The following is a 21650-nucleotide window of genomic DNA, read 5'->3' as shown; positions in this document are numbered from 1 at the left end:
TGGTTGCGGGGCGGGGCGGGTTACCTGGATCACCAAAAAGCACACCTCTAATCGGAAGGCTACGAGATGTGAGGATTTGAGACTGAGTCGAATTATTTCATGGATTGCTAAGAATTTGTAATTGCTATCCGAGACAGTTTACAGTTCACGATAAAATAGACCGTTCTGGTTTTTAACAACACCTTACACCCAATATCACAAATCACGATAGGCCGCTGGCTAGAGTTGTCCGAGCAGAATGTGCGCCGGCCGGTGTGACTACACAGGGCCCAAGCGGGTGACGATCGCAGGCTCCTCTCCCGTGACTGGATGACTAGACGTGGGTCGAGCCGGAGCGGTGTTTCGAGCCGGCCAGCTCAAAGAACAGCACGTATGCCTTTCCGCTGTTGACGTTTCTCTGATCCATCACGTGGACCCGCGAGTCGTTGTACTCGTACCACTCTGCCGTGTACGGGTGTCGGCAGTAAGCGGTGTAATGTCCTGAGAGCAGCGTGCCAGAGTGGTTCGCCACGCCGTATAGGCTGTACCGGTAGGGCGTCTGTCCGGCCGAGTAGGGCGACAGGTCCAGACCGTTCATCGAAAAGTCGACAGTAGTGTTCAGCTTTCCGCGGAACCTCTCCTGAGGCGAGAACCGCTTCAGGTGCACCAGGAGGATGCGCGGGAACTTCTGGATCGAGAGGCTCCTGGTGCACTTTTGGCGCTTCTCGCACTTTGAGCAGGTCGGTTTTTCGTCGCCATCGAGCACCTCCTCTTTGGTGAACAGGTCAAAACAGGCCTGTAGGCGCACCTGGCCACTTCGTGATGGGATTGGCAGACTCAGATCCCAGAACGGGTCGAAGGTAACCGATTCGTGGCCACATACCGTGCACCGCAGGGTAGCCTTGAGCTGGCCCACGAACAGGTCAACAAACTTGGAGTTTTCCAGGCGCAAGAAACGTTTCCAGGCCTCCATTGACTTTTGACTGGCGCTCATTGAGTCGTAAATGTCGGTCGTGATCGGCTTTGGCCGGCTCGTCACCCGGTTCACGTCCTCGTGAAGTCCCTCCAGCAGATATCTGAGGAATTCCTGCGCGTCCTGCTGCTGGGAGCCCATGAAGCGCGGCGCGAGCCGTTGGATCATCGACTGGAGTGGTGCGGTGGTGAGCACCCGCTCCGTTTCGTCCGAGGATGTCCACATGTCGCGTATCAGAATTTGTAATTGAAATTAGTGGATTATTTCCTCACTAGAATAAAAAGCTAACGATTTTTCCCAAACAATGCCCTCTCACTATTCACTAATTATAAGTTTCATTGTGAAAATATTTTTATCACAAATAAAATGCAAATGTTTTATTTCGCAGTGTATAAAAAGGAAGCGCATTTTCAGTTGTGGAGGAAAATGCTGAAATAAGACATGATTCAAAATATTTCTAATATAAGGCCGACGCCGAGTCAGAGTCAGCCTTAAATTCGTATAGGACACATGTCATTACTGACCCTGAAGCTGACTCGCCTGTAAAATAGAATCAAGGCCTTAACCCGCGCCCCACTGGGGTCTGTGTATAACGCACCCTACTGGGGGGGGGGGGGGGCTATTCATAGCCACCTCCTAACTCCAAAACTACTGGGCCGATCGTCAAAATTGAAACGGTGTCTGATAGTTCCGGAAAAACTTTCGAGCGGAACCTAATTTCATTGACCTCAAGGTCACCAATGACGTCACAGGTCAGGTCAAAGTAAAAATTATCGATGTTTAGCTTGTTCACATTATGGGCTCTGGCTGCCGTGTTACAAGTCAGATCAGACTGATTTTTGGTTTACACACTCGTGAACGGATGTGTTAGATACCCTGAGGGTACCAAACTTGTACTTTGATTTTCAGGTCAGGGTCGGGTCATCACAGGTCACGGGAATCTTATATCATAAGTCGGTCACGTGAATCATGTTATATGATCCATTTAGGCCATACCTATATTTCGAATTCGATGTCGTTTATGTCATTCAAGGTCATGTTAAGTTGAATTTACCTAGGTCAGGCCACTTCCAGTTAAAAAAAGGTCAATTTTAAAGTTGAAATTTTTCAACAAAAAACATATCTATCGTATGTAGTTTGGGCTCAGGAACACAATGGTGCATTTTATATTGGTGTACGATGTCAAATTCGTACTGAAACATTTATTTGAAAACAATTAAAATTGTGCATTTTTTGCTATAATGCGTATAGCTTGGCCATTTTGTTAACCCTAGAACGCCTAGGGGGGGGGGGTTGTATCAACCCCCCCTGAGGTTTTTTCGAAGTGCACGCTAAACGGCTTGTCGTAGCGGGCTGAAATTTTCAATACCCTCTGGGGCAACCTTTGCGCATCTTTTGCCGAAATAAAATTGATCGGGTCATGTCAGGTCACGGAGTTATGACGTCATAAGAGGTACAGCCTCCGGCCGGATTTTCACAAACTGAGTGCCAACGCCCGAGGTTTCCTGCCGGTGGTACGGACATCGGTTGATGGATCGTGATGAAACTTCCCATGCATGTTAAGGCAAGTATTGGCTATCATATGGTATAAGAAATTTGACCGGGTCAGGTCAGGTCACGGAGCTATGACGTCACAAGAGGAACAGCGTCCGGTACTATTTTTGAAAAGCGCCCGAACCACTATTTTGCTAATTCTTGTCACCTCAATGGGAATATGCAGCAATATTAGCTTCTATAGGGAGCAAATGGACCTCCCAAATCCAAAAATACAATCAGATTTCAAAAATTTAAATTTTGATTTTTCGAATTTCTGCCGCCGACTGTGACCTTGCCGACTTCCGGCGCTCCCAACGCGCCATTTTTAGAGCTAGGGAAACGAAATACATACCAAACGATAGAGAATTGATTAAGGAACACGATAGTGAAGGTTTCAAGTCGATATCTCCCACCGTTTTGCCGCAATCGCCGCGGAAAGTTGAAAAAGTTTGATTTTTTCGGAAAATTTGACCTTTGACCGGTCATAAGTAGGTCAAATGTTGACCTAGGACCAAAAAATATACCACCAATCGCGAGATCTCGTTGAGAGCAATCCGTTGGAATTTTTCCGCTAAGCTCTACGACCTTCCGTTTCGAAACGCCAGGGGGGGTCGTAACAACCCCCCCCCCCCCCTGGTCGTTCGTGTTATGAGAAATGGCCTGGTCGTGCGAGGGTTAAATATATCTGGCTAAAACTTGCTAGAATAGGTCATAATCATGTGTTCTATCATATGTATTCCATTTTTTTTCGAAAAGTCAAAAACTTTTTTTAAGGTAAAAATACAAATTTTGAATTTTAATAGGTATATATAATTTTCAAAAAAAATGAAAATCTTAGATATCAGTTTGATAGCGCAGTCCATTTTGAGTCCTCTTATGCAAAGAAATTGAATCTAGCTTAACCCGCGCACCGACGGGGGGCGGATATCCGCCCCCCTGAGGTTTTTCGCGAATAGCGGGAAAACCACGGCGCTTAGCGCCGCGAAATTTGGTACGACTATTTTCTCATCAATTTTACACATGGTGTGCAAATTAAAACCTCCTATCTTTTAAGGTCAGGTCACCAGGTCACTTTGAATGACCAAACCTCAAGTCACTTTTTTGCAACTTTGTCACCTTGCCAGAGCTACAGTAGATGTCGGAGGCCTTTGAAAGCCGCAGGATGTTATAAGGTCATTAGTAGCTACAATTTATATATCACTGAATTTTGATATCGATGACCTAAGGTCAGGTCATTTTCTCGGGCTCCCCATTATAGGTGTTGGGTTATGTATTGTTATGTATTGGCTGTGTATGCGTTGCGTGGCCGGGGTGAGGCGTCCCTCTCGGCGCGCTGCTGGGTGCGCCTCTGCGGGCCGCCTCCCGCTGGGCGCGCCGCTGCCACCGGCGGCGTGGGGTCACGGCCGCAGCCGGGGGCGGCGGTCATTCTGGACCGGGGAGCCGCCACGCGCGGGTGCTGCCGCTGGTGCTGCTGCTGCTGGTGCAATGCCTGTATTGAGCACCAATACACGACTGATGGATACGCTGCCTGTGGCCTAACATTGGCGCGGTCAAGGTAAGCTCATTTACGCTCCCTACTTTTGAGTTATGCTTGTTTAAACAATAACCGTTTTAGCAGCTCTTACGAGTATGCTATCGATTTACGATAGATGAGCTCTTAGCCTACGACCTGAAATTTGGAAAAGGTGCAGTCGTTCTCGACCCAGATTTTGCTGATTTCAGGTCGATTATGTTAGGCAAATATTAAATCACGCTGAGGCACTGGCAGCGCCTACAGCTCATAAAGCACAGATAGCGTGGTCGTTTAAGACACGATTTTCAAATTATCTGGTTTTGTCATTGCATAACGTATCGTTGGGCGATACGATCATAGGGCTATATAGCGTTGTCGTTGCACGACACGATTTTCAAATTACCCGTTGGTCATTGCATACCGTATCGTTGGACGATACGATCATATTTATTAGTCGTCGATCATCACCGCCCAAAATGGCGAGTGAACTGTACTTAAAAATTCACAGCACAACAAAATTTAGCGGTCGCGAGGAGGAAAATTGGGAAACGTGGATTTTCCGTTTTGAGACGCGTTTTGGCGACTTGGAGGGGGCAAAACTAGCAGCTGCCCTGCTCGACTTGCTGGATGGTGCTGCTTTGGACATTTGCGGGAACTTGGACAAAAGAGCCAGGAGCGACTACAGGGAACTTAAGGGGGTCCTACAAGAGAAATTTGGATCTAGTTGCGACACGCGACGGGCTCGGCTCAGTTGCGTCTTATCCGTCAACTGCCTGAAGAGAATATAGAGTTATTCGCGGATCGCGTCCGAAAACTTGCAAATCTGGCACACCCGGGGTTATCCAGTGAACAGGTGGATCATATAGCGCTAGATCACTTCCTGTGTGGTCTGAGCGATCTTAAGCTTCAAGAGAAGCTGCACAATGACCACACTGTGCTGTCGCTTCAAAAAGCGGAGGAAGTTGTCCAGAGACTTTGGGAAAAGGACCTCACTCTCGCCGTTATGCGGGCGTCCGCCGGTCATGACACGGCTGTGGCAATTTCGTCTGAAGAAGCGCAATCCATCGAGGGTGGACAGGCACCAGATTTTCTGACCATTCTTGGAGAACTCCGGAGTGAGTTAAATGAAATGAAAGTCCAGCTGACCGAGCACCGCAAACCGACCGGCAGTAGACGAGGCGTTTGTTACCTGTGTGGCGATACCGCCCACTTCAAACGTGATTGTCCGCAGTTTTCAAACCGACATAAACGGACAGCACGAGCCGCTACCCCGAGGGCAAAACTGAGCGCGATTCCGCCCGGTATTCCCTGCCAGGGTTGTGGACGGTACGGGCACGCGCTACCCGAATGCTGGAGAACGCCAGTCGCAGCAGGGGGCATCGCTCCCTCGAGCCCTGCACGCGACATATCTGGCGCTGTGGAGAATACTCCGGCAATGCCGGGGCAAGAACCAAACACCAAGCGCGCTTCTGTCATCAAAATCGAAGTCGAAGGGCGCAGCGTATGGGCCCTGATTGATTCTGGAGCCGACGCATCAAAGATCGGACAAGAATTCGCCCAGACGGTCGTACCGAAACACTCGTCCCGCAGAGGGCATTTTGGAGCAATAACTCAGGCGGGTGGGCAGAGAATACAGGTCACTACACAGGCAGAAGTGTCATTCTCCATACAGGCTTTGCAATTCATCCAGCCTATGCTGGTAATTCCAGGTCTGATTTACCAAGTCGTTCTCGGCCGAGACTTCTGCTGCCAGCATAAAACAGTGCTAGACGACAAGGCAGGGGTCTTCAGGGTCGGCAGCCTGGAGATTCCACTCCCGACATACGCAGAGCTACGACCCCAGCGCGCCAGGGTACTAACATGCTCGCCTGTTACAATACCGGCAAAGTCTCAGACGCTCGTTCAGGTCGACGTCGAGATTCCAGACGGTGGTGTCAAAGTCACCAAGGAAGTCAATTGGCAAGGGGTGCTCGAGCCACAGCCCGTGGGGAACGAGCAAGAATGGAGAATCCCTCGCGTGGTCACCGCGGTGACGAGCGAAGCCAAGGTCCCGGTTCAAATCGCAAACATCGGGAGTGAGGCAATTACGATCCCTCCAGGCATATACAGAGATAGGACTTTTGTACTCAATCCAGGAGAATGGGAGAGGTATTTACGACATTCCAGACACATCGGTTGCTTCAGCCGCAGTCGACGAGGGGACGATCGATGAACTCATGAAGGAGCTCAAACTGGAGTCAGCGGTGCTCTCAAAAACGGGAAAGGCTTCATTAAGGCAGCTAGTGATGGAGTTCAGTGATGTTTTTAGCAAAGGCGAAGCAGACATCGGAAAAACGACTCTCCTTCAACATCAGATCAAAACTGGCGATGCACCGCCAGTACGTCAACGGCCACGACGAATCCCAGTAAAGCTGAGAGAGGAGGTGGAACGACAAAAAGAAAAGATGCTTGAAGAAGGGATCATTGAAGAAAGTTCCAGCCCTTGGTGCTCACCAATTGTCCTGGCGAAAAAGGAAGACGGCAGTTTCAGGTTCTGCATCGATCTCCGAGCAGTGAACTCCGTCACACAAAGCTTGCCAGTTCCCTTGCCGAGGGTGGACGAGAGCCTCGACAGCCTCGCCGAAGCAAAATTTTTCTCAACTCTCGACATGGCGTCAGGTTACTGGCAGGTTGACGTCGCCGAGAAGGACAGGGAGAAGACTGCTTTCAGCACAGGAAAAGGTCTCCACCACTTCCGAGCGATGCCGTTCGGCCTGAAGAAGGCAGGAGCGACGTTCCAGCGGCTGATGGAGCTGGTGCTGGCTGGAATGGACTCCAAGAGCTGCCTCGTCTATATCGACGACATAATCGTGTTTGGAGAGAGCGAACGAGAACATCTAAAGAACCTGGAGGAAGTATTTCAAAGGATAAGAGCAGCAGGAATGAAGCTAAAGCCAAGGAAGTGCTGCTTGGCTCGAGACGAGGTGGTGTTCCTCGGACACAAGGTGGGAAGGAGAGGCGTCGAACCAGACCCAGCCAACATAGAGAAGGTGCGCAATTGGACTAGACCGCGAAAAGCAGAGGATCTAAAGAGCTTCCTGGGACTGGCAGGATACTACTCCAGGTTCGTTCCAAACTATTCCGACCTGGTGCGTCCAATCCGAGAAGCCGCAGAAAAGAAAGGTGACCTCGAGTGGACTGACGAGCTCAGAGAAAGCTTCGATAACATCAAGACACAGCTGACGTCTCATCCAATCCTGACCCTGCCGACATTTAAAGGGGAGTTCAGGCTCGCAACTGACGCCTCAAACACTGCGGTGGGAGCTGTTCTCACAGAGATGGTCGATGACGAAGAGAGAGTCGTCGCGTATGCCAGCAAAGTGCTAAACAAAAGCGAACGACGATGGCCAGCGTACGACAAGGAGCTGTGGGCGATCATGTGGGCCATCAGACATTTTCGTCACTACCTCGCAGCCACTAAATTCACCATCACGTCCGACCACAAACCCCTAAAAAACATCCCGAAATCCATCAACGTTGACGGCGATGCCACTGGGAGGAGAGGTCGATGGACCGTTGAGCTCAGCACGTACGACTTCGTCGTTGAGTACCGAAAGGGTAGTGACAACGGCAATGCCGATGCTCTGTCGAGGCCTGTCACCGACTTCACCGATCCAACAGTTGATGCAGGAGTCAGCGAGCTCTTAACCGCCAACCACAAAGCCTCTCGGGAAGAAATTACCCTCGGGAAGCTAGAGCTGGAACAGGATCTGGACCCCGTCCTGAATGAAGTCAAGAACTGGTTGGCAGCGGGGAAGCTACCCCCAAGGAAGGAGCTCAAGAAAAAGAGTAGCTCTCTACGAACGATGGCTCGTTTTTTCGACCAGCTGTTCATAGATAAGGGCATCATGAAACTAAAGAGATCGGGCAGCGACAGCGATTCGGTGACGCTCCTCCCCAAAACGTATCGCAAGGTGGTTTTGGAGATGTTGCACGGCGACGAGACTTCAGGCCATTTGGGAAAGACGCTCACTTTGGAAAAAGTGGCGGCTAGATTCTTTTGGACAGGGATGAGCAAGGATGTTAACCAGCACTGCGAAACATGCGAATTGTGTCAGAGGAGGAACGAACCAACGCCAAAAATGCAAGCACCAATCCAAACAGAGACATACTCGAGACCATTCGAAAGAGTGGCCGTCGATATAACCGAGATGCCAGTATCCGCACGTGGAAACAAATACGCCCTAGTCATTATGGATTATTTTACCAAGTATGTGACCACATATGCCATGCCAAATCAAACGGCTGAATCAGTTTCCGAGTGCATGTTCCATTTGGTACTGCACCACGGGGTACCGGAGCGCCTCCACAGCGACCAAGGCCGACAGTTCGAATCGGCCGTCTTCTAATCACTCTGTAAGTGAATGGGCATAGAAAAGACTCGCACATCACCTTATCGGCCAGAAAGCGACGGAATGGTAGAGCGATTCAATCGGACGCTCAAAGACATGTCATCAAAATACATCAAGCCATGTGGGTCCGACTGGGACGATCGTTTGGCGTCCCTCACATTCGCCTACAACACGTCCAGGCACTCGGTGACCGGTTTCACGCCTTTCTTTCTGGTGCACGGACGTGAAGCTCGCCTTCCCGTCGATGAGCTATTCAGAACACGTCAGGAGGTTTCGATGGTCGACACCTACCTAGAACACAAGCTTCGTCAGCTACGCCATGCACATGAAGAAGTCCGTGAAAAAATCGAGCAAGCAGCGGCCAACATGAAGGATTCCCGCGACCAGTCAGCACGAGAGACACCGTACATGCCGGGTCAGAAGGTCTGGGTAAGGGACCACACCACTTGTCCTGGAGGCAAACGCAAGCTGGCATTGCACTACAAGGGACCAGGGACTGTGATAGAGAAACAAGGCCCAACTGAGGAAGGAGTCACGTATAAGGTCAGTATGCCTGGTGGGAAGGTTATCAGGATACACCATGACCACCTGAAACCTGTGAAGCTGCGAGGCCGGGATGACGATGAGGACCGCGCGGCTACGCCCCAACGGCCAGAGCGGCGGACAGACGACGGGCACACCACTCAGAGTCAGGACCCAAACATTATATCTGAGAGCAGTTCCCCGCTCCCTGGTTTCGTTTGGAGTTCTGGTGAAACTGTCACGGAACAACCGTACATGCCCGCTAACCGTCCATACGTGACACGATACGGACGGATTTCCAGGCCACCGGCTAGATACCCTGACCCGTAAAAAAAGCATTATGAAAGTCCTCATGTCGTTCGAATAGTCTCCAGATTGTGAGATCTCCCTTAACAGGCATAAATTTGATAAATGTATGTGAGTTAGTTATTATCGTCACCCGTATGGTTTGCCCTGAACTGATCGTTACCGACAGGCATACGTCGCTGGGAGGCCACCGAGAAGTTCGAGGCGATGCTCGCACGTTGAAGGCGCTCGTTTTCCGACACCGCAGACGGCGCTCGATTCTCGACGCCGCCGCCTGCGCCCACGGCGTCGCATACGCCGACGGCGCGGGGTTCGCCAGCGTGGTGGACATCATCACCAACATGCTGTCGCTGAAGTGACGCCTCCATGTGTACAATTACAGCCTAAGGCGCTATTTATTTAGGGGGGAGATGTGTTGGGTTATGTATTGTTATGTATTGGCTGTGTATGCGTTGCGTGGCCGGGGTGAGGCGTCCCTCTCGGCGCGCTGCTGGGTGCGCCTCTGCGGGCCGCCTCCCGCTGGGCGCGCCGCTGCCACCGGCGGCGTGGGGTCACGGCCGCAGCCGGGGGCGGCGGTCATTCTGGACCGGGGAGCCGCCACGCGCGGGTGCTGCCGCTGGTGCTGCTGCTGCTGGTGCAATGCCTGTATTGAGCACCAATACACGACTGATGGATACGCTGCCTGTGGCCTAACATAGGCAAGTCAATGGGGAAAAATCAACTCCCTGTTTTTGCCACTAAAACGGGTCGGAATGACCCCATATACCATACATGACTTCATATACGATCAACTTTTACTATCTTGAGGTCTGGTTTGCTGTTGGGCAGCTGTAAGGTCATGTGACGTCATCAAAGGTCGCCAAAGGTTTTTTGCCAATAAATCCGTACAGGAACAAGATACAACCACGCGGATGGTCTCATTGTGTTCAGCTCGTCAAGACGCATCGAATGATATACATGATGACCTCAAGGCCACGTGACCTGAGGTCAACCTTTGACCTTGACCTTTCGAGGTTAACATATATATCATTCGATGCGGATTGACGAGAGGATCACGGTAATGCCCTTAGTCTGTTCTTATCTCGACTAACTCGAAAGTTATTCGAGAAAAACTCTACATATCTAGCGCCGCCATTTTGCCTTTTTATGGTAGATCTTTGACCTGACCTGAAAAAGACCTTAGTAAACATTGTAGACCTTGTCCGTGCGTATCCGATGCCGTTTAACGCTTGTCGCTATCTTGCTTCGTTCTCGAGATTTCAGGGGGGCGGTCATCCGCCCCCCCCCCCCCCCCGTCGGTACTAAGTTGGCGCAGACCCCCGTCGGTGCGCGGCCCGCGCGGGTTAAAAACTGAGCTGTTAGGAGCGATTCCCGTGGTTCAATATTTTGCGTCGAAATCGGCCGAACATGACGTCACTTTGACGTCATTTCCGGCGGCCGATCTATGGTAGATACGAAGTTCAAATTATGACACAAGGTGTCAAATTGATGCAGCCGAAGGTACTGAAAGTTTGGCGACGATACGTCAAGCGGTTTAGAAGTTATTGCAGAAAAACGGGAGAGGGCTATGAAAGCCCCCCCCCCGTGGGACGCGGGTTAAATAAACACCGGCCAAATTATTTGCCCCATCCCACCGGTCAAAAAATTAATCCTGCTATCGGGCCAATTTCTAAAACGTCAAAATTCAGGTAGAAGTAGTTGCTCTATCATTTTCAGCTGAGCATACTGTAGAAGAAAGTAAAATGAATGCTAGTTGCTACACCTGCCAGCGTTGAGAGAGTGCAGAAATATGTCGCCAATTTTGAGCTACAGCGCTTCCTAAAAAAAAAAACGGCCAAATTACCCCACCCTCCCCTACGTAGGATTTTTGTTTTGCCTTACGAAAGAATGTATTGAATGAAGCCACCTCTGGCAGAGGCCAAGCATCAGTCAATCAGCACCTGGTGATTGGCTGCAAGCTCAATTCACTGCTGAGTTGACTGAACCGCTATCAGGGGCATTCATGCATTCAAATTTCAATCATCCAATATTACTGCATCTAACATCGGAAATGAAACTACCTATGTGTAAGTGGCGAAAAAATAGATACCCTGATAATTTTGTCACTCCCGCATGCCATGAAATAAGCAGAAATAAATGAGTGAGATTGCGTCCACCATGCATTGTTTACACAGCTTACCAAATGATGTGTTCGTTAGCGAAGTGAGCGTGTGACAGTGCGAATCAGCCTGAGTCTGGCGGCACGCCGGCGGAGCTGCGGCCGCTCTGTGGCCGCTACCCAGCAGCAGCAGCAGCAGCAGCAGCAGCAGCGGCACCACCAGTGTCGGCTGCCGCAGCGACGTCACTGGCTGCCACCGACGCTGAAACAGTCCCGGTCAAGCTGCTAAGCACATGACCTTACAGTTGTCCAATAGCAAACAGAATATCAACGTAGTCAAGGTTGGTCATGAATGATGTAATTCATGGTATAATTGGCCTTTACGACGCGTTTCAGTGGAAAAATAAGTCATGCGATATTTTCCTATTTACTTATGATGAGGAGATCCGGAAATACGAGTAGACCTGACCTTAGACCATCGATATAAAAATTATGAGGTTTACAAATTGCAGGTACCTACCTAATACCTATGGTCTTATTATCTAGTTATGTACACTATGCGACTTCAAAGGACTCGTTCATCTATTGTGACTCCAACACGGTGACAAAGTTGCAAAAGTGAGTTAAGGTCGGGTCATTCAAAGCGACCTAGTGACATATGACCTTTGAAGGTAGGAGGTCAGATTTGTACTGGTACACATTTTAACACGTGTGCAATTGATGTAGCAAGTCATGCCAAATTTTGCGGCACTCCAAACCGCGTTTTTTTTTTTTTTTTTTGCTAGTCACGAAGAACCTCAGACGGGGGTGGATATCAAGCCCCGTCGGTGCGCGGGATAATGATTGTAATGTCAAGCGTAGCGATAATAAATCAAAGACAGCAGCCTTTGATGTTTGATAGATGAGGTAGTTATTGAGTCAAGGTTAGCTAGGTGATGACATGTCAACGAATCACTAGGCCAGTATCCATGCAAAGTTTTGCGATCTTCAATCGGCCATATACGTATAATCAGAATGCTGAAATGAGAAAGAAACTTACCTTTTGTATGAATCTTATGTCTGTTAACATGGTCTTCCCACAATCGCTTTCAAGATGTTATACAAGAGCCTATAGTTTAACTGCACAAAATTGCGTGGCTGTCAAAGTGATTAATTATAGGTATACTTCCTGGTTTATGTCTTTTTTGGGCTACTATTTTTGAGATGCCACAAATAGAACAAACGATTACTTTGATCTATTGTAAGTCAAAATATACAATAGCTCTTTGTGCTTGCTTTTCACACATTCTCCGAATACTGGTTAAATACCGCAAGCCAAAGGCCCTAAAATAATTGCAGATGATCACGTGCAATGCAAACCGGTTTTTCATGCTGCAGCTGCAATATATAATTTCTATTCTTGCTATTTCACGTGCACGTGATTGTGTTGCATAATGACTGTCGAACTGAAGTATTTTCCAGTCTCATAGCTGACGGATCATATGAGCCATCAATCCATATCGGCACTTGATCAACCATAAACCTCTGCACAGCGAGTTTTAATCCATAGATCTCGGTATGCGGATAAACGGTATGCGGTCACCGTAAATCCATAGACCACGGTCTATGGATAAACATCTATAGACACTGCCATTAGTAAAACTTATAAACAATATTTCTCACCATCGTGGCCCATTAGCATTTTCACCCTACGTAGTACGTTACACCTTTTTTGTGTACCGTTCATTGAATATGTTCTATCATAACATGATTCAAGTTGCATAAAGACTGCCAAACTGATACAACTTCCAATCTCAAGTGACTGACAGATCACACGAGCTTCGTAGTTGGTTCTAGGGTTCTTTTATGTATGGTTCTATTACTCACTCCAGTGCACCGCAGCAAAAGCAGTCTTCTGCCTTCATATGACCTTGGTCCTCTGGGTTATCCCATGCCAAAAATAGAAAAATGAAAATGCCGCTAGATCCGTGTGTACGCATAGGAACAGTCCAAATATTTCAGAATCATTATGATTTGGACCACCCGTGATGACCAAGGTGTCATTTTTGCTGATAGCCTCTAGAAAGGTCATCCGAGGTCATTTGAGGCTACAAACAGATTTTTGCCAACAACTCGCGATTGGAAAGAGATAGAACGCTGGGGATGGTCTCATTGTGTTTGTCTTGTTGAGACGCATCGAATGATATGCAACATGACCTTTTCCGGTCAGGTCATGACCTTGGCCTGAGGTCAAATTTTCAAGTTAACCTTTCAAGGTCAAATTATAGTTCATTCGACGCGTCTCGGCGAGAGGAACACGATTCTGGCTGGCAATAGAAATGTCGTGGCTTTTTGTAGTCGAAAGTTATTGTCGAAAAACACTTTTCGTGAAAACAGCTATTTTTGGAGTTTTTGCCCTCTGGAGGCTAAACCGTTGACCTGAGGTCAATTTTGATAATGACCTTATCAAAAGACGAGTTCAAAAGCTATCGATTGCTTTTCCATTCGTTTTTCTAGCTACCATAGTGCCTGAGATAACGGCATGTTTTCTGAAAAATATGATGACCATTGGCAAATTTTGACCTCTGATGACCTCTGGTGACCCCAATATTGCTCTAAGATGAAAAATGGCTGAAATACTTTCAAGCGTACGCATTGAGAGCTATCGACTGCTTTTTACCGCGTCTTTCTAGCTCTCTTAGTTTTTGAGTTAGAGGTGGGTGGTAACATTGCCCCCCCCCCCCCCACTAGGGCGAAGTTGGCTGAGACCGCCACTGGGGCGCGGGTTAAGGCCAGTGTTCGCCATGGGCCGGGCCAGCCCAATGGGCCATGGCCTGGGCTGGGCTATGGGCTGGGCTGGGCACGCAAACATTAAGGATCGATGGGCTGTGGATGGGCTGGGCCAAGAACTGTAACGTGGACTCAGGGGTTTGCGACTGAGACCAAAACCACAATTGGCTTGAATTATAATTGGAAAACAATGGGAGCGTTTTTGGTTATATTACTTTAAGTTGGCTACACATGTGTTTCGATATAAATCTTTTTCAAGCCATAAAGACAAAATAAAATGTAAATAATTCGCCTAAACATCAGTTGTCAAAAAAGTTTGCGACACAGATTAAAATTCAAATAGGAATGCTTCACACACGTCGTTTCTCACTTCGCACTTCTAGTTTTTAGATCGTGCAAAATAAGTTCAGCCGTAAATCTGCTCAGTTTCACTTTTCCTGCATTACCATTTAGATTGTCAAAGATGTGAATATAAGCAGCTTCTACAGCCTGCCTATGCTTCTTTGTCAAACCCCTACACAACACAGACATATCATCCCAGTTGGGGAGATGTCCCGCTTCATCTACGTGTTCACAAGGGCGTTGGACAGACGGTGGTACCTAAGGTCACTCTTATGCTCCTTTTGCCTGGTTTTAATGCCCCTGTATGTTTCACCGACGTAACATTTATCACATGCACCACAAGGAATTTTGTAAACGACACTATCCTCATTAGTAGAACCTTTCTTCTTCGTTTGTACAAGGTTTTTAATGGTCAGGCCCGCTGGGGATGAAATATTGATAGTTTCCCTTACAAAATTGTCCACAGCTTCTACTTCTTTTGATGCTGGGACTGAGATACCTCCTCTTGCTATTCCTTGTGGCGTTTGAAGCTCTACCTCGTATTTTGACGGCCCTCTTCTCTAGCTGACATAAAAGACCTGGCGGGTACTTGAGTCCAATAAATACTTCTTTACTCTTCCAGTGCCAAGGGAGACTTTGTTAGGCTGGTACGTCTCTGCGTGGAATTTGGGGCTTTGGAATTTGAAGGGACCGAATTCAAGCAGATTGATGGCCTGGCGATGGGTTCGCCGTTGAGCCCGGTACTCGCCTGCCTTTTCATGGAGACATTAGAAGCGGACCACTTCCTGAGCATTGCTGGTACCGATACGACCTGGCTCCGGTATGTCGATGACATTCTGGTCATCATCAACAAAGATGTGGATTTAAATTGTATTTTGCAGCAGCTGAACAGTGTGCATCAGAAGATACAATTTACCTCCGAAGAGGAGGAAGATGGCACTATTGCATTTCTGGACGCGTGCATCCATAATCGGGGCAACAAGGCTGTATTTTCAGTGTACCGGAAGCCCACCAACAAGAACGACCTGATACACTTCTACTCGGCGCACAGCAGTCGAACAAAAACTGGAGTCGTGCTGGGATTTTATCTTCGAGCACTTCGCATTTGCTCAGAATTTATCAGGAACGATGTTGAAAGTTACGTTACGTTAATGTAGTTAAATCGGTTAAATCTTCGGTCGGTATCCCTCTGGTAGCATCGGTACGCACAAACAGCACGGCGTCTCACTGGTGACTCTGTATTGTTGCGTGTGGCGCCACTGGCCTCAACTCCGGTTACCAAATAAAAATGGCAGCAATCACTTAGGGGTAATTTTCGGCGATGAAAGTATTTAGGGGAAAACTCGCACATACTCCCCACTCGAAATCGGGGCGAGATTTCGAAAGAACAGAAAACAGGTACAGCAACTTAACAAATCACAACAACGCATCGCGCGCGCACCGGGACAGTCGCAACCGTGTCACCAGACTAACCACCGATCCGGGTCCGGTTCACGGCGCCTCACGGGCCGCTTCCAGCCGAAATAGCCGGCTGAGAGGTCGGCGCATACGGCGACCGCGCAGTTGAATGATCGCGGCGCGGGTCTGGCCGTCCGGTCCGACCAGGAGCTCGGTCACGCGTGCGAGAGGCCACCGTCCGCGCGGCCCCTCGTTGTGGACGAGCACGACGTCTCCCACCTCCGTCCTCCGGTGTCCGGTTCGGCTGCCCCCGCGGCGACCGGTGCCAGCAGCGGAGCGCGCGCTGATACTCGCTGTTCCACCGCCGAGTCAGCTGGTCAGACACCCTCCGGCGGTGCCTCCAGGCTCTGTTGAGTGGGGACTCCGTCAGAGTCGGGCACACAACACCATCGATTGTGGTCACACCGAACAGCAGATGAGCTGGCGTGAGCAGGTCCTCCCCATCACCCTGGGTGAGGGGGCGCAGATTGACAAAAAACGCCAACTCATAAAGAACGACAGACAGCTGTTCAAATGAAAGATGACAGAGGTGCAACGATGCACGCAGAGCCGCCTTCGTTACACCCACCATGCGCTCCCAAAAGCCTCCCCACCATGGGGCCGATTCAGGGATGAACCGCCAGGTGACACACCTTGGGAGCTGACCCAGCAGCGCGCGAAAGGTCGTCGCGTTATCGCTGTAGATGAGCGCAGGTGTCCCACGAAGCGCAAAGAACCGCCTCAGGGCCAGGACGAGGTCAGCTGTCGACTGGGAGTGAACTAGCTCGAGGTGGACAGCACGGGAGGTGGCGCAGGTGATGAGAAGTACCCATACCTTTTTAGCGCTGCCGTCCACGTACGTACAGTGGCCCGAAATAGTCGACGCCCACTTTGGCGAACGGTCGGGACGGCTGCACGCGAAAACTCGGCAACACCCCCTCTGGCGACCTGTAGGGATGTAACGAACTGGTCTGTACTGTATTGGCTCACCCAGCACACTCCGGCCCGCGGCCCCAACCGGCCCGCGGCCGACCCCACCGTGCCCCAGGGCAGACGCGGCGGCAGTACACATACGCGCTGACGTCACGGCAAGCCGTGACCTCACCGATCCGTGACAGAGCAATAGAGCATCAAGGCAGAGCAATACACTACACTCCCCCTTCCTTAACTAAGCACTTCCTCGTAACACTAGTACAGGTAACAGGCCATCACATCCCACTCCCTGCCTGATATAGCTCAGGCGCTCTCCGCGTTCGAGTCGAGCGCCGCAATGTCCGCTCCACAGATGTCGCCACCTCTGGATGAGGCCCAGTCCCATCCGGTGAGCTCGGCGCCGGACACGTTCCCGGAGCGGACGACGGCCAAACGTCCGCCGACGGCTGCGGCGGCCCACCCGGCTCGAGTGACGACGGGGCGGAGACGGGCGACGGCCGATGCGACGATTGAGCCGGTACCCCCGGCCGCGTCGGCGACGACCGAACATTGGGCGGAGGCGGCTGCTGAGTGAGCGCCCCCGGCCGCGACTGCGACGGCTGCACGGCGGACGACAGCGGTGCCGGCGGTGCAGTCCCCTGAGACGCTCCACCTGGTCGCCCGGGCTGGACAGCAGCATCGGACGACGGCCGCCGGACCTCCCGTGACGCCGCCTCCGGCGGACTGATCGGCTCAGCTGACTGCCGCCTCCTCAGCTGGTCACCATGCCGTCTCCAAAGCCTGCCATCAAACAAACGGACCACGTAAGACACCGGGCCATCGGTGCCGACGATCACCCCAGGCAGCCACTGCAACCCAACAGCGTAATTTCTCGCGAACACCGCATCGCCAACCAGCATTTGCCGACACTGAGCCGTTCGGTCAAAGTACGCCCTCTGTCTGTTTTGCTGCTGAAGGACTGTCTTGCCTATATCTGGAAACAACAGATCTAGCCGTGTGCGAAGCCTGCGACCCATCATTAGTTCAGCGGGTGTCACCATGGTTGTTGAATGAGGTGTTGTGCGCTGTCTCATCAGCCATCTGGTGAGTCTCAGGTCCCACGGTCCGCCGCTATCAGACTCCCTTTGTAAGGCCAACTTTACCTCCTTGACGGCTCGCTCTGCGAGACCATTACCCTGGCTGTGACGGGGCTCTATCGTGCGATGCACAATGCCGTTCTCTCTCAAGAATTGTTGAAATTCAGTCGAGGTAAAAGTTGTCCCATTATCAGTGCAGATCATATCCGGCAATCCCCATCTCGCAAACATAGCCCGGAATTTATTGATCGTCGGAGCCGATGCGGTACTGTACATGACTTCTGCCTCTATCCACTTAGAATGACTGTCAACAACTACCAACACATACTTCCCCTTCTCTGGCTCGGCAAAATCCGCGTGAATGCGGGACCAGGGTTTCGTGGGCCACGGCCACGGATGTAACTCACGATGCGGTGGCGAGTCACGACTCTCCTGGCACGCAGTGCACCCTCCGACGACTGCTTCCACATCCTGGTCGATGCCGGGCCACCAGACGACGCTCCTCGCCAACGCCTTCATCTTGCCGATGCCCGGATGTCCGACGTGCAGCTCCATCAGCACAGCTCTGCGGGCAGCATCTGGAATCACAACACGATGACCCCATAGCAGAACCCCAGCCGTCAGTGACAGTTCATCCTTTTTAGGGGCGAAACATTTGAGCGATTCCGGAATTTGAGTGGGCCACCCTCCAAACTGTACAAGGCGCACAACGTTCGACAACACTGGGTCCATGCTGGTCAGCTTGGCCACCTGCTTCGCATCTAACCAGCTTTGCGCTGTCAACAGCTCCAACTCTTCAGGCTGAGGACCTGCTTCCCCGACCTCAGCACCAGACCAGTCCTCATCTGCATGAAGAACCAGTTCCTCCGGCTGCGCTCCTTCAATGTAAGGACTGGGCAGCCTGCTCAGCGCATCGGCATTGGCAATCTCATGTGTTCGCTTGAACTGAATGCGGTAATTATAACCAGACAGTTTGAGAGCCCAGCGCCTGATTCGCCCAGACGCCATCTCAGGCAACGCCTCATGCTGCCCAAACAACTTGAAGAGCGGCTTATGATCCGTGACGAGGAAGAATGGTCGAGTTACCCCGCACAGATACTGGTGGAACTTGGTTACTCCCATGATGACCGCCAAGCCCTCACGCTCAATTTGACTGTACTTTTGCTCTGCTACAGACAATCTTCTAGAGGCGAAAGCGATCGGCGCCTCTACACCATTATCATCGAGATGAGCCAATACTGCAGCGACCCCCCTGCATGATGCATCGGTGGTAAGAATCAGCTGTTTTTCTGGATCAAAATGAACCAACAAAGTGTGGGAGGCCAGAGCGTCTTTCACAGAATTAAAACTCTTCTCTTGTGAAGGCCCCCATGTCCAGCTGGCCCCTGCCCTTAAAAGGTCATACAGGGGAGACAAGACCTCGGCACGCTGCGCTATAAATCGCGAGTAGTATGTAACAAGTCCGAGGAAAGACTTGAGCTCAGTCACATTAGCGGGGCGGGGGGCATCCACGATAGCCTTCACCTTGTCTGACGTCGGCCGAATTCCATCCCTGCTCATGTGATGTCCCAGATACTCCACGCTGTCTTGAAAGAACGCGCACTTGGTCTCCCGAACTCGGAGTCCAGCAGCCTCCAGTCGACTGAAGATCGATCCCAGCACCTTCCAGTGTTCTTCCTCTGACTGGCTGCCAACGAGCACATCATCAAGGTAAACAACCACATCTGGAATGCCGCTCAAAACGCGCTCTATCTCCCTCTGGAAAACTCCTACAGCACAGTTTACTCCAAATGGCATCCTGGTGTACTGCAGGAGCCCACGAGAAGTGTTGATGGTGAGAATATCTCGTGAGTCTTTATGTATCTTAACCTGATTGTAGGCCTGTGCTAAATCAATTTTGGACCAGACTTTCTTCGATCCTAGCTTTGCAAACATTTCTTCTGTCTTGGGCAGTGGGTACTTGTCAAGTTTCACAGCTCTGTTTGCAGTCAGTTTAAAATTCGCACAGACACGAATGCGCCCGTCAGGCCGCACGACTGGTACAATGGGCGCTGCCCAGCGGCTGTTCCTAACTGGGACCAGCACACCACTAGCAATGTCTGCGTCTAACTGATCCTCAACCTTCTGTTTGTACGCAAATGGTAAAGAGCGAGCTTTGAAAAACTTAGGAACAACACTTCTGTCGATATCAAGCCTGACTTCTACACCTTTCAATGTGCCCAGCCCCTCACGAAACACAGAGCCATACTTGCTTTTGAGTCGTTGTAGATGTGAAGTCCTCAGCGCGTGCACGTCAGACCAGCAGATCTGCATCTTCTCCAGCCAGTTCCGACCCAGGAGGCATGGAGCCGATCCATGGACGACCACGATCGGGAGTTGCCTGTACAGCCGACCATTGTACGTCACGTCAGTGCTGAATTCACCCAGTACAGGTATTGTGTTGCCAGTAAACGATCTCAGTTTAACGGGGCTGCTATTCAACTTCGGACGCTTTTGAAAACGACGGTATGTGTGTTCATCAATCAATGTGACACCAGCGCCCGTGTCTAACTCCATGTTAACCTGCGTGCTACAAATCTGAACAGGGCACCAAATAGGTGGCGAGCTCACCTGGGCGCGGTTAACCACATACACCGGCTGACTCGGAGTCGACAAGTTCTCCAGCAGGACCGGCTCCACCGCGCCGCTGTCATCATCAGGCTGCTCTCCAGACACTCCCTGGTGGTGAACTGAAGACGCCTGCTGCCGGCAGCATCTTGAAATGTGACCCTGACGACCACATGCGTAACATTTGGCGGACTCGAATCGGCATTTCCCACCATGCCGATTGCCACAGCGCCAGCACGATCGGCCGTACTTAGCTGAGTCAGCTGATGTCGGCGCGTCCCTGTGCCCGGGCTGGGCGCTTCTGATGGTCCGCTGCGGCCCACTGGCCACCCGGTTAGCAGCCGCGGCCACCTCTCCGCTGAAACAAGAAGCCTCTCTCTGCACCGCCTCCATGGCCTTGGCCTGCTGCAGGGCAGATTCCAATGTCAGATCAGACTTGCTCAACAGCTCTCGCTGACACTTGACATCTTTCATTCCACATACGAGCTGGTCCCTGAGCGCCGTATTCAAATAGTCACCGAAATTACATTCCTTGGCCATTTTCCTCAGCGTAGCAATATACTCACTCACAGACTCATTCGACTGTTGTGTCCGCTTGAAAAATTTGAACCGTTCCGCTATTTCCACGCTTTGAGGCTTGAAATGCCGAAGTAAACTGTCTCTTATTTCGGCCAAGGACGCATCAGAAAGCCCCACTGGGTGTAACAGATCCTTAATTATATCAAACGTGCCATGGCCTACAGTTGACAGAAAAACAGCCTTCTTCCGTTCCGCTGCTGAGATCCCATTTGCCTCACAGTAAAAATCAAACCGTTCCAAGTAACTTCCGATTCCTTCATTGCCCGGATCAAACTCACCCAACGCTCCATGTACCATACTTGTGCCAAATGTTCCACCTCCTCTTCAAGTCCAGTGATTCTCGTCGCCACTGTAACGAACTGGTCTGTACTGTATTGGCTCACCCAGCACACTCCGGCCCGCGGCCCCAACCGGCCCGCGGCCGACCCCACCGTGCCCCAGGGCAGACGCGGCGGCAGTACACATACGCGCTGACGTCACGGCAAGCCGTGACCTCACCGATCCGTGACAGAGCAATAGAGCATCAAGGCAGAGCAATACACTACAAGGGAAGACATCGGAAGCGACGGCATCGGCGACATGAGTCCAA

The 21650-nt window shown here is 50.8% G+C and overlaps 3 protein-coding genes across 20 annotated transcripts in view; all 3 read right to left on the bottom strand.

The window, feature by feature from the left end:
* LOC122365971 (polycystic kidney disease protein 1-like 2) overlaps positions 1-12693 on the bottom strand; it is a 91185-nt gene extending 78492 nt beyond the window's left edge. The window contains exons 1-2 of one of the 2 annotated variants that reach the window (XM_043337670.1): positions 12358-12693; positions 11400-11580 (exon numbers count right to left, since the gene is read on the bottom strand). The gene's annotated coding sequence lies outside the window, so the exon portion shown is untranslated. The remainder of the gene's footprint in view (positions 1-11399; positions 11581-12357) is intronic. The other variant, XM_043337669.1, reaches the window with a different exon arrangement.
* LOC122365978 (ubiquitin carboxyl-terminal hydrolase 2-like) lies at positions 314-1177 on the bottom strand. Its single transcript, XM_043337675.1, has one exon. It carries the CDS (start codon positions 1175-1177, stop codon positions 314-316), a length of 864 nt encoding a protein of 287 aa, XP_043193610.1.
* A 4119-nt stretch (positions 12694-16812) lies between the features above and the next one.
* LOC122365979 (uncharacterized protein K02A2.6-like) lies at positions 16813-21443 on the bottom strand. Of its 17 annotated transcripts, none has more exons than XM_043337683.1 (3): positions 19400-21443; positions 18283-18440; positions 16813-17579 (listed from the first exon to the last, which is right to left on the bottom strand). In XM_043337683.1, exons 1-2 carry the CDS (start codon positions 21356-21358, stop codon positions 18297-18299), a joined length of 2103 nt encoding a protein of 700 aa, XP_043193618.1. In that variant the 5' UTR covers positions 21359-21443; the 3' UTR covers positions 16813-17579; positions 18283-18296. The 17 variants fall into 17 exon arrangements, with proteins under 17 accessions (XP_043193618.1, XP_043193621.1, XP_043193622.1 ...); XM_043337686.1 differs by having other exon boundaries at positions 16813-18440; positions 19400-19566; positions 20124-21443; XM_043337687.1 differs by having other exon boundaries at positions 16813-18440; positions 19400-20255; positions 20486-21443.
* Between the last annotated feature and the right edge of the window lie 207 nt (positions 21444-21650).

The sequence above is a fragment of the Amphibalanus amphitrite genome, unplaced genomic scaffold (genome assembly GCF_019059575.1).
Source record: "Amphibalanus amphitrite isolate SeventyFive unplaced genomic scaffold, NRLGWU_Aamphi_draft 000775F_arrow, whole genome shotgun sequence".
NCBI classification, from domain to species: Eukaryota; Metazoa; Arthropoda; class Thecostraca; order Balanomorpha; family Balanidae; genus Amphibalanus; species Amphibalanus amphitrite.
This window is presented reverse-complemented; position numbering and strand designations above follow the sequence as displayed.

What these genes read in the sequence shown, in the direction of transcription:
- LOC122365978 (XM_043337675.1), bottom strand. Translation starts at nt 1,177, where the DNA reads ATGTGGACATCCTCGGACGAAACGGAGCGGGTGCTCACCACCGCACCA.
- LOC122365979 (XM_043337676.1), bottom strand. Translation starts at nt 21,358, where the DNA reads ATGGTACATGGAGCGTTGGGTGAGTTTGATCCGGGCAATGAAGGAATC. An exon ending in ACATCAGCTGACTCAGCTAA is followed by an intron (nt 20,618 to 20,732) that starts GTACGGCCGATC and finishes TGCTGCCGGCAG; the next exon opens with CAGGCGTCTTCAGTTCACCA. An exon ending in ATGTGGTTAACCGCGCCCAG is followed by an intron (nt 20,256 to 20,485) that starts GTGAGCTCGCCA and finishes TCGGCTGTACAG; the next exon opens with GCAACTCCCGATCGTGGTCG.